The 14,437-nt window shown below is 47.1% G+C and overlaps 2 protein-coding genes across 2 annotated transcripts in view; one reads left to right on the top strand and one right to left on the bottom strand.

Annotated features, from left to right (window-relative positions):
* Positions 1–951, bottom strand: part of LOC144487262 (X-ray repair cross-complementing protein 5-like) — a 35,811-nt gene extending 34,860 nt beyond the window's left edge. Inside the window, exon 1 of the mRNA XM_078205345.1 lies at positions 884–951. Coding sequence (XP_078061471.1) covers positions 884–951 — 68 coding nt within the window. The remainder of the gene's footprint in view (positions 1–883) is intronic.
* A 3,197-nt stretch (positions 952–4,148) lies between these two features.
* Positions 4,149–14,437, top strand: part of LOC144487263 (X-ray repair cross-complementing protein 6-like) — a 31,473-nt gene continuing 21,184 nt past the window's right edge. The window contains exon 1 of the mRNA XM_078205346.1: positions 4,149–4,196. Within this exon, the coding sequence (XP_078061472.1) occupies positions 4,177–4,196 (20 nt within the window). The 5' untranslated portion in view covers positions 4,149–4,176. The remainder of the gene's footprint in view (positions 4,197–14,437) is intronic.

Here is a 14,437-nt window from a genome sequence, read left to right as displayed (position 1 = left end):
TTGGTGGAAGGATCAAGAACCAGAGGACCAATGCACCTAACCAGCACATCTTTCCGGAGGAAACTGGAGCACCTGGAGGAAACCCACACAGACACGGGGAGAATGTGCAGACTCCGCACAGTCACCCAAGCCGAGAGTCAAACATGGATCCCTGGCGCTGTAAGGCAGTAGTGCTGACCACTGTGCCACCCTATATAACATCTGGGGGAAGCACTGGTGAGTACTGTTCTGTCACTCATTGAGGCTATGGTTTCAGGTCAGGGTTAGAATTATCAAAACGTGCGCAGTGTGTTGTACTTAAACATAATAAATAGGAACAGGAATGCTCCACCATTCAATGAGATCACGGCTGATATGATTGTGGCCTTAACTCCACTTCCCTGCCTGTTTCCCTCTCCTATCAAAAACCCGTCTCATCAGCCTCAAATGTTTATTATCTAGAGGTGTACAGCATGTTAGAATCGTAGAATCCTACAGTGCAGAAGGAGGCCATTTGGCCCATCAGGTCAAAGGTAGGGTTCTGAAGACTGTGGAGGAACAGAGGGATCTTGGGGTTCATATCCACAGATCTCTGAAGGTTGCCTCTCAAGTGGATAGAGCTGTGAAGAAGGCCTATAGTGTGTTAGCGTTTATTAACAGGGGGTTGGAGTTTAAGAGCCGTGGGGTTATGCTGCAACTGTACAGGACCTTGGTGAGACCACATTTGGAATATTGTGTGCAGTTCTGGTCACCTCACGATAAGAAGAATGTGGAAGAGCAGGAAAGAGTGCAAAGGAGATTTACCAGGAAGCTGCCTGATTTGGAGGGTAGGTCTTATGAGGAAAGGTTGAGGGAGCTAGGGCTGTTCTCTCTGGCGCGGAGGAGGTTGAGGGGAGACCTCCCTTCGTTTTCCTCTGCTTCCTCTGGATCCTCCTCATCTTCATTCCGAAAGTGTGACTGCCAATCCGCCATATCTGCTGTGGAGGAAGTGCCAACTCCCCTGTCAGGTAGAAGTACAAGGGACAACATTAACCAAAGGAGACATTCCTGGATCATGGGATTAGCCCAGAGAAGTGACAGAGACAAGGTGGCAGAATAATTCAGTCACTTTGGACTCAAAAAGATTTAAAAACAAAACAGTGCCTTGATTGGTTTCACTTCTTCAAGGGCATACAGCTCTCTCAATCGGAGCTAGTGTAGACCATTCGGCCCCTCAAGCCTGTCCTGCCATTCAATAAGATCATGACTAATCATCTACCTCAACTCCACCTCCCTGCATTCTCCCCACCTCCTTTGGCACCCAAAGTCCTATTGATTTCTGCCTGGACTATGCTCATCGAGTGAGCATCCACAGTCCACAGTGGGGTGGAGCGTTCCAAAGGGAGATGTACGGCTCCCAGCCTCATCCAGTGCTGGCCTCACTGTGGCTGATTAATTTTCTCCAGGCAAAGGGTATTAACAGATTCAAGGTAGGTGACCCAGATCAGTCATGAATTAGCTGAATGATGGAACAGACTCGAGGGACCGAATGGCCTCCTCCTAGGTGGAAAGTGAGACTTGGTGTTGGGAAATGTGCCCAATATAAGTCTCTTTTAAATTACACATCTGGATTTTAAATGTTTGGAATGATATACAACAGAGAAGAGCAATGGGAGAAGAAATATAAGTTAGTATTAAAGCAGCAGTTATTGAAATGTGTTCCCCTGGAGGGAGCTGTCCCTTTAAGAGGAGAATATGGCGCTTTAAGAGTGCAGTACGAAGTCTCACAACACCAGGTTAAAGTCCAACAGGTTTATTTGGTCGCAAAAGCCACTAGCTTTCGGAGCGCTGCTCCTTCATCAGGTGAGTGGGAGTTCTGTTCACAAACAGGGTGTATAAAGACACAAACTCAATTTACAAAATAATGGTTGGAATGCGAGTCTTTACAGGTAATCAAGTCTCAAAGATACAGACAATGTGAGTGGAGAGAGGGTTAAGCACAGGTTAAAGAGATTTGTATTGTCTCCAGCCAGGACAGTTAGTGAGATTTTGCAAGCCCAGGCAAGTCGTGGATTACAGATAGAATGACATGAACCCAAGATCCTGGTTGAGGCCATCCTCATGTGTGCAGAACTTGGCTATCAGTCTCTGCTCAGCGACTCTGCGCTGTCGCATGTCGTGAAGGCTGCCTTGGAGAACGTTTACCCGAAGATCAGAGGCCGAATGCCTGTGACTGCTGAAGTGTTCCCCAACAGGAAGAGAACACTCTTGCCTGGTGATTGTCGAGCGGTGTTCATTCATCTGTTGTCGTAGCATCTGCATGGTCTCCCCAATGTACCATGTCTCGGGGCATCCTTTCCTGCAGTGTATGGAGGTAGACAACGTTGGTCGAGTTGCAAGTGTATGTACCGTGAACCTGGTAGATGGTGTTCTCACGTGAGATGATGGCATCCATGTCGATGATCCGGCACGTCTTGCAGAGGTTGCTGTGGCAGGGTTGTGTGGTGTCGTGGTCACTGTTCTCCTGAAGGCTGGGTAGTTTGCTGCGGACAATGGTCTGTTTGTGGTTGTGCGGTTGTTTGAAGGCAAGAAGTAGGAGTGTGGGGATGGCCTTGGTGAGATGTTTGTCTTCATCAATGACATGTTGAAGGCTCTGGAGAAGATGTGATAGCTTCTCCGCTCCGGGGAAGTACTGGACGATGTAGGGTATTTTGTCTGCCGTGTCCTGTGTTTGTCTTCTGAGGAGGTTGGTGCGATTTTTCGCTGTGGCGCGTTGGAACTATCGATCGATGAGTCGAGCGCCATATCCTGTTCTTATGAGGGCATCTTTCAGCGTCTGGCGGTGTCTGTTGCGATCCTCCTCATCTGAGCAGATCCTGTGTATACGGAGGGCTTGTCCATAGGGGATGGCTTCGTTAACGTGTTTAGGGTGGAAGCTGGAGAAGTGGAGCATCGTGAGGTTATCTGTGGGCTTGCGGTACAGTGAGGTGCTGAGGTGACCGTCCTTGATGGAGATGCGTATGTCCAAGAATGCAACCGATTCTGGAGAGTAGTCCATGGTGAGTCTGATGGTGGGATGGAACTTGTTGATGTCATCATATAGCTGTTTCAGTGATTGTTCACCATGAGTCTAAAGGAAGAAAATGTCATCGATGTATCTAGTGTATAGCATCAGTTGAAGGTCCTGTGCGGTGAAGAGGTCCACTTCACCAGGCAAGAGTGTTCTCTTCCTGTTGGGGAACACTTCAGCGGTCACGGGCATTCAGCCTCTGATCTTCGGGTAAACGCTCTCCAAGATGGCCTTCACAACGCAGAGTCACTGAGCAGAGTGATAGCCACGTTCCACACACATGAGGACGGCCTCAACCGGGATCTTGGGTTCATGTCACACTACCTGTAAACCCCATGACTTGCAAAATCTCACTAACTGTCCTGTCTGGAGACAATACACATCTCTTTAACCTGTGCTTAACGCTCTCTCCACTCACAATGTAACCTTTAAGATTACCTGCAAGGACTCACATTCCAACCATTATTCTGTAAATTGAGTTTGAGTCTTTCTGTGCCCTGTTTGTGAACACAACTCACACTCACCTGATGAAGGAGCAGCGCTCCGAAAGCTAGTGGCTTGTGCTACCAAATAAACCTGTTGGACTTTAACCTGGTGTTGTGAGACTTCTTACTGTGTTCACCCCAGTCCAACACCAGCACCTCCACAACATGTCTTTAGGAAGCCCAGGGGCAATGACTCACTGGGTTTGATTGACAGCCGAACAGGAGCTATCAACCAATCGGAACCCGGAGAGAGCAAAGGCAAGAGGCCAATCAACCGAAACGTGGGCGGTTCCCAGGGTCACAATGATTGATCGCCGATTAGGCCAATCAGATACGGTGTAGAGGAGAGCTAAGGAGCCAATCAGCAGCAAGATGGGCCTATCGGATTACCCAATCGGAGGCAGGAGACAAGGCAACAAAGCCAATCACAAGCGAGGAAGGCGGACCTTGGGGGGGCTATGAATCACACGTGACATAGCCAATCAGAAGCAGGAGCGAAGGGAACAGGCCAATCAGCCACAAGATGGGTGGATCTAAGGGACAGTGATTGACAGGCATGACAACCAATCGAAACCCTTGGTGCCTCTGATTGACAGCCGCGTTAACCAATCAGAAACGAGACGAGTGAAGCCTCGAGGAGGCGGACAGCCGGTTCGGACGCGAATGTGTTGCTGGCCCCGCGGGTAAAAGTTTGAGTCTGGCCAGGGAGGGTAAATCAGCGGTAAAACCCAGTTAGAATTCCCGACGGGAGGGGAAAATAATAATAATTAAAAACTCCGGCCTCAGGCGCGCGGGGCGGGGGGGTGCGTTTAATCGCCAGAACGTGAAGAGAGATTGAGAAACGGCTGCCGGCTGCTCGCGCCTGCTCACTTCCGGTCTCGCGAGGGGTCAGAGCCGCGGCCGCGCAGGCGCAGTGCCACTCCCTGTGGGGACAATGGGTTGTGGCACCAATAGAGACCAATGGGTAAGGTTTGGTGGGGATTCCAGAGACATGGTTAAGGAGGAGCAGGACTGGGAGTTGAATGTCCAAGGGTGCTTACTCAGTATTGTGGAACGATGGACAGGATAGGGAGTTGCTTTATGGGTTAACGATGACACCAAGGCTGTATTAAAGTTTATTAGTCACAAGTAAGGCTTACATTAACATAATGTGATGTCCAGTTGGCAATCAGTTTGTCCCTGCAATGATGTTACTGTGAAATTCCCCGAGTCGCCACATTCCGGCTTCTCTTCGGGTACTCCGAGGGAGAATTTAGCACGGCCAATGCACCCTAACCAGCACGTCTTTCAGACTGTGGGAGGAAACCGGAGCACCCGGAGGAAACCCACGTAGACATGGGGAGAACGTGTAGACTCCACACAGACAGCGAGCCAAGCCGGGAGTCGAACCTCGGTCCCTGGCGCTGTGAGGCAGCAGTGTTAGCCACCGTGTCGCCACATCAGAAGCAGGAAAGAAGTGAACAGGCATTATTATTTCCCTGGCCCTGCACTCAACCCTGGAACACCGAGATAACAAAGACACCTATGTCAGACTCCTATTTATTGACTCCAGTTCAGCCTCCAACACCATTATTCTAACGGACCGCAAGAAACTACAAAGAGTCATGAATGTAGCCCAGTCCCATCCATTGATTCTATCTGCACTTCCCGTTGCGTCGGAAAAGCAGCCGGCAAAATTAAGGACCCCATGCACCCCGGACATTCTCTCTTCCACCTTCTTCCATTGGGGAAAAAGATAGAAAAGTTGAGGTCATGTACCAACCGACTCGAGAACAGTTTTTTCCCTGCTGCCATCAAACATTTGAGTGGACCAACCTTGCATTAAAGTTGACCTTTCTCTACACTCTAGCTATGACTGTAACACATTCTGCACTCCTTCTCTATGAACGGTATGCTTCGTCTGTATAGTGTGCAACAACCTATACATTTCACCGTACAAAGAACAAAGAAAATTACAGTACAGGAACAGGCCCTTTGGCCCTCCGAGCCTGCACCGACTATGCTGCCCGACTGATCGTCTAACTCAATAACTTAATCCTGCTTTTTCCCCATAACCTTTGATCCCATTCGTCCCAAGTGCTATATCCAGCCACCTCTTGAATACATTCAATGTTTTGGCATCAACTACTTCCTGTGGTAACGAATTCCACAGGCTCACCATTCTTCGAGTGAAGAAATGTCTCCTCACCTCCGTCCTAAACGGTCTACCCTGAATCTTCAGAGTGTGACCCCTGGTTCTGGACTCCCCCACCATCGGGAATATCCTCTCTGCATCTACCCTGTCTAGTCTTGTTAGAAGTTCCTAAGTCTCTATGAGATCCCCTCTCATTCATCTGAACTCCAGCAAAAACAATCTTAACCTAGTCAATCTTTCCTCATACATCAGTCCCGCCATTCCCTGAATCAGCCTGGTAAGACTTCGCTGCACTCCCTTGACAGCAAGAACATCCTTCCTCAGAAAAGGAGACCAAAACTGCACACAATACTCTAGGTGTGGCCTCACCAAGGCCCTGTATAATTGCAACAACACATCCCTGCTCCTGTACTCGAAACCTCTCGCAATGAAGGCCAACATACCATTTGCCTTCTTTACCGCCTGCTGCACCTGTGTGCTTACCTTCAGTGACTGGTGCACAAGGACACCCAGGTACCGCTGCACACTCCCCTCTCCCAATTTACAGCCGTTCAGGTAGTAATCTGCCTTCTTGTTTTTACTTCCAAAGTGAATAACCTCACATTTATCCAAATTATACTGCATCTATCATTGATTTGCCCACTCACCCAATCTGTCCAGATCATTCTGTAGGATCTCTGCATCCTCATCACAGTTCACCCTCCCACCCAACTTGGTATCATCTGCAAACTTTGAGATGTTACATTTTGTTCCCTCATCCAAATTATTAATATATATTGTGAATATCTGGGGTCCCAGCACCAATCCCTGTGGCACCCCACTAGTTACTGCCTGCCAATTTGAAAAGCAACCATTAATTTTTACTCTTTGTTTCCTCTCTGCCAACCAGTTTTCTATCCATCTCAATACACTTCCCCCAATCACATGCGCTTTCATCTTGCACGATATTCTCTTATGCGAGACTTTGTCAAACGCTTTCTGAAAGTCCAAATATACCACATTGATTGGCTCCCCCTTGTCAACTCTACTAGTTACATCTTCAAAGAATTCCAACAGATTTGTCAAGCATGATTTCCCCTTCATAAATCCATGCTGACTCTGTCTGATCCTGCCACGCTTTCTAAATACTCTGCTATAAGGTCCTTGATGATGGATTTGAGAATTTTCCCCACTTCCGATGTTAAGCTTACTGATCTATAATTCCCTGTTTTCTCTCTACCTCCCTTTTTGAATATTGGAGTGACATTCGTTACCCTCCAACCTGCAGGGACTGTTCCAGAATCTATAGAATCCTGGAAGATGACCACCAATACATCCACTATTTCTGGAGCCACTTTTTTAAGTACTCTGGGATATAGATTATCAGGCCCTGGGAAATTATCCGCCTTCAATCCCATCAATGTTTCCAGCACCATTTCTCTACTAATATTGATCTCCCTCAGCTCTTCTTCCCTCTCACTAAATCTTGCATTCTCCAACATTTCTGGCATCTGATTTGTGTCCTCTTTTATGAAGACAGAACCAAAGTATGTATTCAGTTGCTTGGCCATTTCTTTGTCCCCTATTATACATTCCCCCATTTCTGTCTGTAGGGGACCTACATTTGTCTTCACCAACCTCTTTCTCTTCACATATCTATAGAAACCCTCAGTGTCAGTCTTTATGTTCCCTGCAAGCTTACTTTTGCACTGTATTTCCCCCTTAATCAATCACTTGGTCCTTCTTTGTTTGAATTCTAAACTGCTCCCAAATTTCAGACCTATTATTTTTCTTGACCAATCTATATGCTTCTTCCTTAGATCGGATACTCTCTCTAATTTCCTTTGTAAGCCATGGATTGGCCCTCTTACCCATTTTGCTTTTGTGCCAGACAGGAATAAAGAGTTGCTGCAGTTCCCCCATTTGTTCCTTGAATGTTTGCCATTGCCTATCCACTGTCATCCCTTTAAGTAATTCTCCCCAATCTATCAAGGCCAACTCACACCTTATATCCTCATAGTTTCCTTTATTAAGATTAAGCACCCTAGTCTCTGAATCAACTATTTCACTCTCCACCTTGATAAAAAAATTCCTGATGTTATGGTCGCTCATCCCCAAGGGGTCTCGTACAGCTAGACTGGGAATGATTGGGGCGGCACGGTAGCACAGTGGTTAGCACTGCTGCTTCACAGCTCCAGAGACCTGGGTTCGATTCCCGGCTTGGGTCACTGTCTGTGTGGAGTTTGCAAATTCTCCTCGTGTCTGCGTGGGTTTCCTCCGGGTGCTCCGGTTTCCTCCCACAGTCCAAAGATGTGTGGGTTAGGTGGATTGGCCATGCTAAAATTGCCCCTTAGTGTCCTGAGATGCGTAGGTTAGAGGGATTAGCGGGTAAATATGTAGGGATATGGGGGTAGGGCCTGGGTGGGATTGTGGTCGGTGCAGACTCGATGGGTGGCCTCCCAGTCCAGGTGGCCTCTTTCTGCACTATAGGGTTTCTATGATTCCCTTCTCATTACACAGTACCCAGTCTAAGATGGCCGGCTCTCTAGTTGGTTCCTCCACATATTGGTCAAGAAAACCATCCCATACGCACTCCAGGAATTCTTTCTCTACGGCATTGTTGCTAATTTGATTTGCCCAATCTATGTGCAGATTAAAATCACCCATGATCACCGATATTCCCTTACCACATGCATCTCTAATTTCGTGTTTAATGCCGTTCCCAACATGACCACTGCAGTTTGGGGGTCTACATATGACATCCACGAATGTTTTTTGCCCCTTGGTATTTCTCAACTCTACCCATACAGACTTCATGTTGTCAGAGCTAATATCCTTTCTCACTATTGTGTTAATTTCCTCTTTAACCAGCAGTGCCACTCCACCACCTTTCCCTTTATGGCTGTCCTTCTTAAATATTGAATACCCTGGGACATTCAATTCCCACCCCTGGTCATCCTGCAGCCATGTTTCTGTAATCCCAATTATATCATACCCGTTTAGATCTATGTTGAATCAATATGGTGGGAATAAAAAAAAGAGGATGTGTTGGTGCAGACTCGATGGGCCGAAGGGCCTCTTCTGCGCTGTATGGTTCTATGAAAAAACATCTTGGTCGGAGCAATTTACAGGCCCCCAAGCAATACTTCCAAAGTGGGGCATAGTATAAACCAATATAAACTAATGTGGGCTTATGAGAAGGGCATAAGGTAATCGTGGGTCATTTTAACATGGATATAGATGGGATCAATCAAATTGGCAAAGGTAGCCTCGAGGGAGATTTCATAGAGTATATGAGGGATTGTTTCTTAGAGCAATATGTTATGGAACCAACCAGGGAACAGGCTATTTTAGATTTAGTAACGAAGAAGTGTTGATAAATAGTCTTGTTGTTAAAGATCCTCTTGGATCTGCTAGAATTTCGGATTCCGATTGAGTGAGAGAAGCCAGAGTGCCATACTAGAGTTTTAGCGTTGGGCAGAGGTAATTATACAGGTCTGAGGAAAGAGTTGGCCCAAGTAAATTGGACACAAATACTTGAGGGCAGGACCGTTAAGGAACAATGGCGGATGTTGACGGAGATATTGAATATCTCTCGATTAAAGTATATTCCTGAGAGGAAGAGGAATTATTAAAGGAAGGAAAACGTTCCATGGCAAGACAAGGAAGTCAAAGAGGACATAGAATCTACAGCATGGAGACAGGCCCTTCGGCCCAAACTGGTCCATGCTGACCAAAATGCCCATCTAAGCTAACCCCATTTGCCTGCTTTTGGCCCATATCCCTCAAAACCTTTCCTATCCATGTATCTGTCCAAATGCCTTTTAAATGTTGTCAATGTCCCTGCCTCAACCACTTCCTCTGACAACTCATTCCACACACGTACCACCCTCTGTGTAAAAAGAAAAGGTTGCTCCTCAGGTTCCCATTAATTAATTCTTTCCCCTCTTAACTTAAACCAATGCCCTCTAGTTCTCGATTCCCCAACCCTGGGAAAAAGACTGAGTGCATTCACCCTATCATATTCACCCTACATAGAGGCAAAAACTAGGGAAACTACTGCAAAGCTAGTGGCAAGCTGGAGGATTGGGAGAACTTTAAGGTTCAGTTAAAGGCTGTTAAAAATAGAATCAAAGGAGCTAAGTGAACTACGACAGGAAGCTAGCAGAAAACATAAACACAGAAACCAAAAGCTTCTACAAGTATATAAGGAGGAAGAGAATAGCGAAACTAAATGTTGGCCCTTTAGAGGACGATACTGGTGAGGTATTATTGGGGAACATCGAGATGGCGGAGGCACTAAACCAATATTCTGCCTCTTTAGAACATAGAACATAGAACATTACAGCGCAGTACAGGCCCTTCGGCCCTCGATGTTGCGCCGACCAGTGAAACCAATCTAAAGCCCCTCTAATCTACACTATTCCAATATCATCCATATGTTTATCCAATAACCATTTGAATGCTCTTAATGCTCTTTCTTCATGGTGGAGAAAAATGAAGATTTTTCAAAAACTGTCTTTAATGCAGAGCAGCTTGGTGCAATAAATATCACTAAGGAGAAGGTATTGAATAAACTAATGGGATTAAAGGCAGATAAGTCCCTGGGGCCTGATGGTCTGCACTCGAGGGTATTAAAGGAGGTGGCCGCAGAGATAGTGGATGCATTGGTTGTGATATTTCAAAATTCCCTGGATTCCGGTGAGGTCCTGATGGATTGGAAACACGCTAATGTGACGCCCTTATTCAAAAAGGGACAGAGACAAAAAGTAGGAAATTATAGGCCAGTTAGCTTGACCTCTGTGCTGGGGAAGTTGCTGGAATCAATCATTGAGGAGATGGCTGAGCATTTGGAAGGACAAAGCTCATTGTCAGTATGGTTTTACGAAGGGTGAGTTGTGCTTGAAAAACTTGCATGAGTTCTTTGATCTGCAAGAAGGGGACAGAGTGTAACACAGCAAAATTTGTGGATGAGACTAAAATAATGGGGAAGCAGGCAGTGAAGAGGATATAAAGACTCTACAGGTGGATATAGGTAGGCTAAGAGAATGGGCCAAAATTTGGCAGATGGAGCTTAATGTGGATAAGTGTGAGGTTGTCCATTTTGGCAGAAAAAATAGAAAGGCAGATTATTACCTAAATGGGAAGCAGATTCAAAATGTGTCCGGGCAGAGGGATCTGGGTGTCTTTGTTCATGAATCGTGGAAAGTTGGTATGCAGGTGCAGCAGGTAATAAAAAAGGCAAATAGAATGTTGCCATTTATTGCAAAGGGACTGGAGTATAAAAGTAGAGGAGTGTTGCTGCAATTGTATAGGGTGTTGGTGAGACCACGGCTGGAGTCATGTCCAGGTTTGGTCTCCTTATTTGAGCAAGGACGTGGTGGCATTGGAGGCAGTTCAGAGGAGGTTCACCAGATTGATTCCGGGAATGAAGGGGTTGATGTATGAGGAGAGATTAAATAGTTTGGGCTTGTCCTCACTGGAGTTGACAAGGGTGAGGGGGGATCTGATCGAGGTATATAAAATTTTAACCAAATGTTTCTTCTTATGGGGCAATCTCGAACAAGAGGTCACAGAGTATAGGTTGAGAGGCGGTAGATTTAAAACTGAGATGAGGAGGAACTACTTCTTGCAGAGGGTGGTGAATTTGTGGAACTCGCTGCCCCATTGCGTGGTGGAGTCTGAATCATTGAATGATTTCAAGAAGGGAATAGATATATTTCCAATAAAAAAAAGGGAAAGAGGGAGATGGGGAGCAGGTGAGGAGGTGGATTTGAGACCAGATCTGATTGAATGGCGGAGCAGGCTCGAAGGGCTGAATTTGCTTACTTCTGCTCCTAATTCCTATGTTCCTATGGCAACTCCCATCCCTGGGTCAGCGCATCCCACTCCCAATAGGGACTCCTCCCATCCCTGGGTCAGTGTGTCCTACTCCCAATGGGGACCCCTCCCATCCCTGCGTCAGTGTGTCCCACTCCCAGTGGGGACCCCTCCCATTCCTCCATCAGTATGTCCACTCCCAGTGGAGACCATTCCCATCCTTGGGTTAGTGTGTCCCACTCCCAATGGGGACCACTCACATCCCATTGTCAGTGTGTCCTACTCCCAGTGGGGACCCCTCCCATCCCTCCATCAGTGTGTCCCACTCCCAATGGAGACTGTTCCCATCCCTGGGTCAGTGTGTCTCACTCCCAGTGGGGACCCCTCCCATCCCTCCATCAGTGTGTCCCACTCCCAATGGAGACTGTTCCCATCCCTGGGTCAATGTGTCTCACTCCCAGTGGGGACCCCTCTCATCCCTCCGTCAGTGTGTCCCACTCCCAATGGGGACCATTCCCATCCCTGTGTTAGTGTGTCCCACTCCCAATGGGGACCATTCCCATCCCTCCGTCAGTGTGTCCCACTCCCAATGGGGACCACTCCCATCCCTGCGTCAGTGTATCCACTCCCAGTGGGGAGTACCCCCAATGGAGACTACCCCTAATGGAGATCACTCCCATTTGAGAACTCCCCCAATGGAGACCATCCCCAATGGAGACCACTTCCAATGGAGACCAGTCCCATCCCTGCGTCACTGTGTCCCACTTCCAATGAAGGCAACTCCCATCTCTGGGTCAGAGTGTCCCACATCCAATAGGGACCTTTCCAAGTTGGAACCCAATGGAGACCACTCCCATCCATGCGTCAGTTTCTTCCAGTCCCAATGGTGACCACCCCCTATGGGGGCCAGGTGGAGACCACTCCCAATGGAGATCACTCTCATCCCTGGCTCAGTGTGTCCCACTCCCAGTGGAGACCACTCTCATCCCTGGCTCAGTGTGTCCAACTCCCAGTGGAGACCACCGCCAATGGGGACCCAATGAAGACCACTCCCATCCCTGGGTCAGTGTGTCCCACTCCTAATATGGACCCCTCCCAATGGGGACTACCCCCATGGAGACCACTTCTAATGGAGACCACTCCTAATGGAGACTACTTCCATCCCTGGGTCAATGTGTCCCACCCCCAATGGGGACCACCCCCAACGGGGACCATTCCCAATGGGGACCACCCCCAACGGGAACTGCTCCCATCCCTGGGTCACTATGCCCTGACTTCAAGCTCCATTTCAGAAATTATAAGCACAAAATCCAAAATTGGTGCAGTATAGTGAGAGTGCTGCACTGCCATAGGTGCTGTCTTTTGGGTGGGATGTTAAACCTTCTTGGGTGGGCATGGTCGATAGAGGTGAGGAAAATTTGTTTCTATCAGAGGGTTGTGTGATTTTGGAACTCTCTGCCTCAGAAGGTGGTGGAGGCTGGGTCACTGAATATTTTTATGGCAGAGGTAGATAGATTCTTGTTAGGTGAGGAAATCAGAGGTTATCGTGGGTAGGCGGGAATGTTGAACTCGAAACAGAAATAGATTAGCCTGATCTTGTTGAATGGTGGAGCAGGCCCGAGGGGCAGAATGGCCTGCTGCTACTCCTATTTTGTATGTTTGTTTGATCACGTTGCGCTCTTTGGAAGAAGAGCAGAGGGTGTATTTTTCCTGGTGTTCTGGCCAATATTTATCCCACAATCCACGTCGGATCACAAAAACTGACTATCGGGTAATAATCACATTGTGGGAGCTTGCTTTCCCCAATTGCCTACATTACAACAATGATTACACCTCAAAAGTGCTTGATCAACTGGACAATATTTGGCAACATGAGGCAACATTTTTTAATGACACAGTGTATTATCCAGAGGGCGGCGAAAGCAGATTCAGTATGTAGCAACTTTCAAAAGCAAATAAGAACATTATCTGAAGGGAAATTATTACAGAGCAATGGGGAGAGAGCAGCTGAACAAGAGCACAATGAGATTGCTCTGAAAAGCCAATGTAGACACGATGGAGTGTACAAGAAAGAACAAGGAAAAGTACAGCACAGGAACAGGCCCTTTGACCCTCCAAACCTGTGCCGATCATGATGCCCTAAATTAACTAAAAAAAACCTTCTGCCCTTACTCGGCTGATGAAAGCAAGCATGCCATATGCCTTCTTAATAACCTTGGCCACCAGCGTTGCCACTTTTAGGGAACTATGGACCTGTATGCCCAGATCCCTCTGTATGTTAATGTTGCTCAGAGTTCTGTCACATCATATTATTCACACCTAAATTTGATCGTCTAAAATGCATCACCTCGCATTTGTCTGGATTAAACTCCATCTGCCATTTCTGTGCCCAAGTCTCTGATCTATCTATATTCTGTTGTATTCTCTGACAATCCCCCGCATTATCAGCAACTCCACCAATCTTCGTGTCATCCGCAAATTTACTAATCAGGCCACCCACATTTTCTTCCAGATTATTTCTTTTGCTACCCTCTTGCTCCTAATATATGCATATAAAAGCCTTGGGATTTTCCTTGACCTGTTTGCTAAAGACATTTCATGGCCCCTTTTAGCCCTCCTAATTCTACGTTTAAGTTCCTTCCTACTTTCACTAAGCTTACAATTTCACTCGTCACCTATTGTTCCCGAATCCTGCCATTTCTATCCTTCATTTTTGCGGAGACATGCCTGTCCTGCACGTCAATCAACTGGCCTTTAAAAGCCCCCCGCATGCCAGTCATGGATTTGCCCTCAAATAGCCGCTCCCAATCCACATTCCCCAGTTCCTGTCTAATTTGCATGTATTTAGCCCTTGCCCAATTAATCACCCTCACTCGAGGGCCACTCTTGTCCTTATCCAAGACTACCCGAAATCTTATGGAGTTACGGTCGCTAAGTCCAAAGTGCTCCCCTATTGAAACATCGATCACCTGGCCTGGCTCATTCCCCAAT

The sequence above is a fragment of the Mustelus asterias genome, unplaced genomic scaffold (genome assembly GCF_964213995.1).
Source record: "Mustelus asterias unplaced genomic scaffold, sMusAst1.hap1.1 HAP1_SCAFFOLD_682, whole genome shotgun sequence".
NCBI classification, from domain to species: domain Eukaryota; kingdom Metazoa; phylum Chordata; class Chondrichthyes; order Carcharhiniformes; family Triakidae; genus Mustelus; species Mustelus asterias.
The sequence above is the reverse complement of the archived record's forward strand: the minus strand, read 5'-3'. Positions and strand labels throughout refer to the sequence as shown.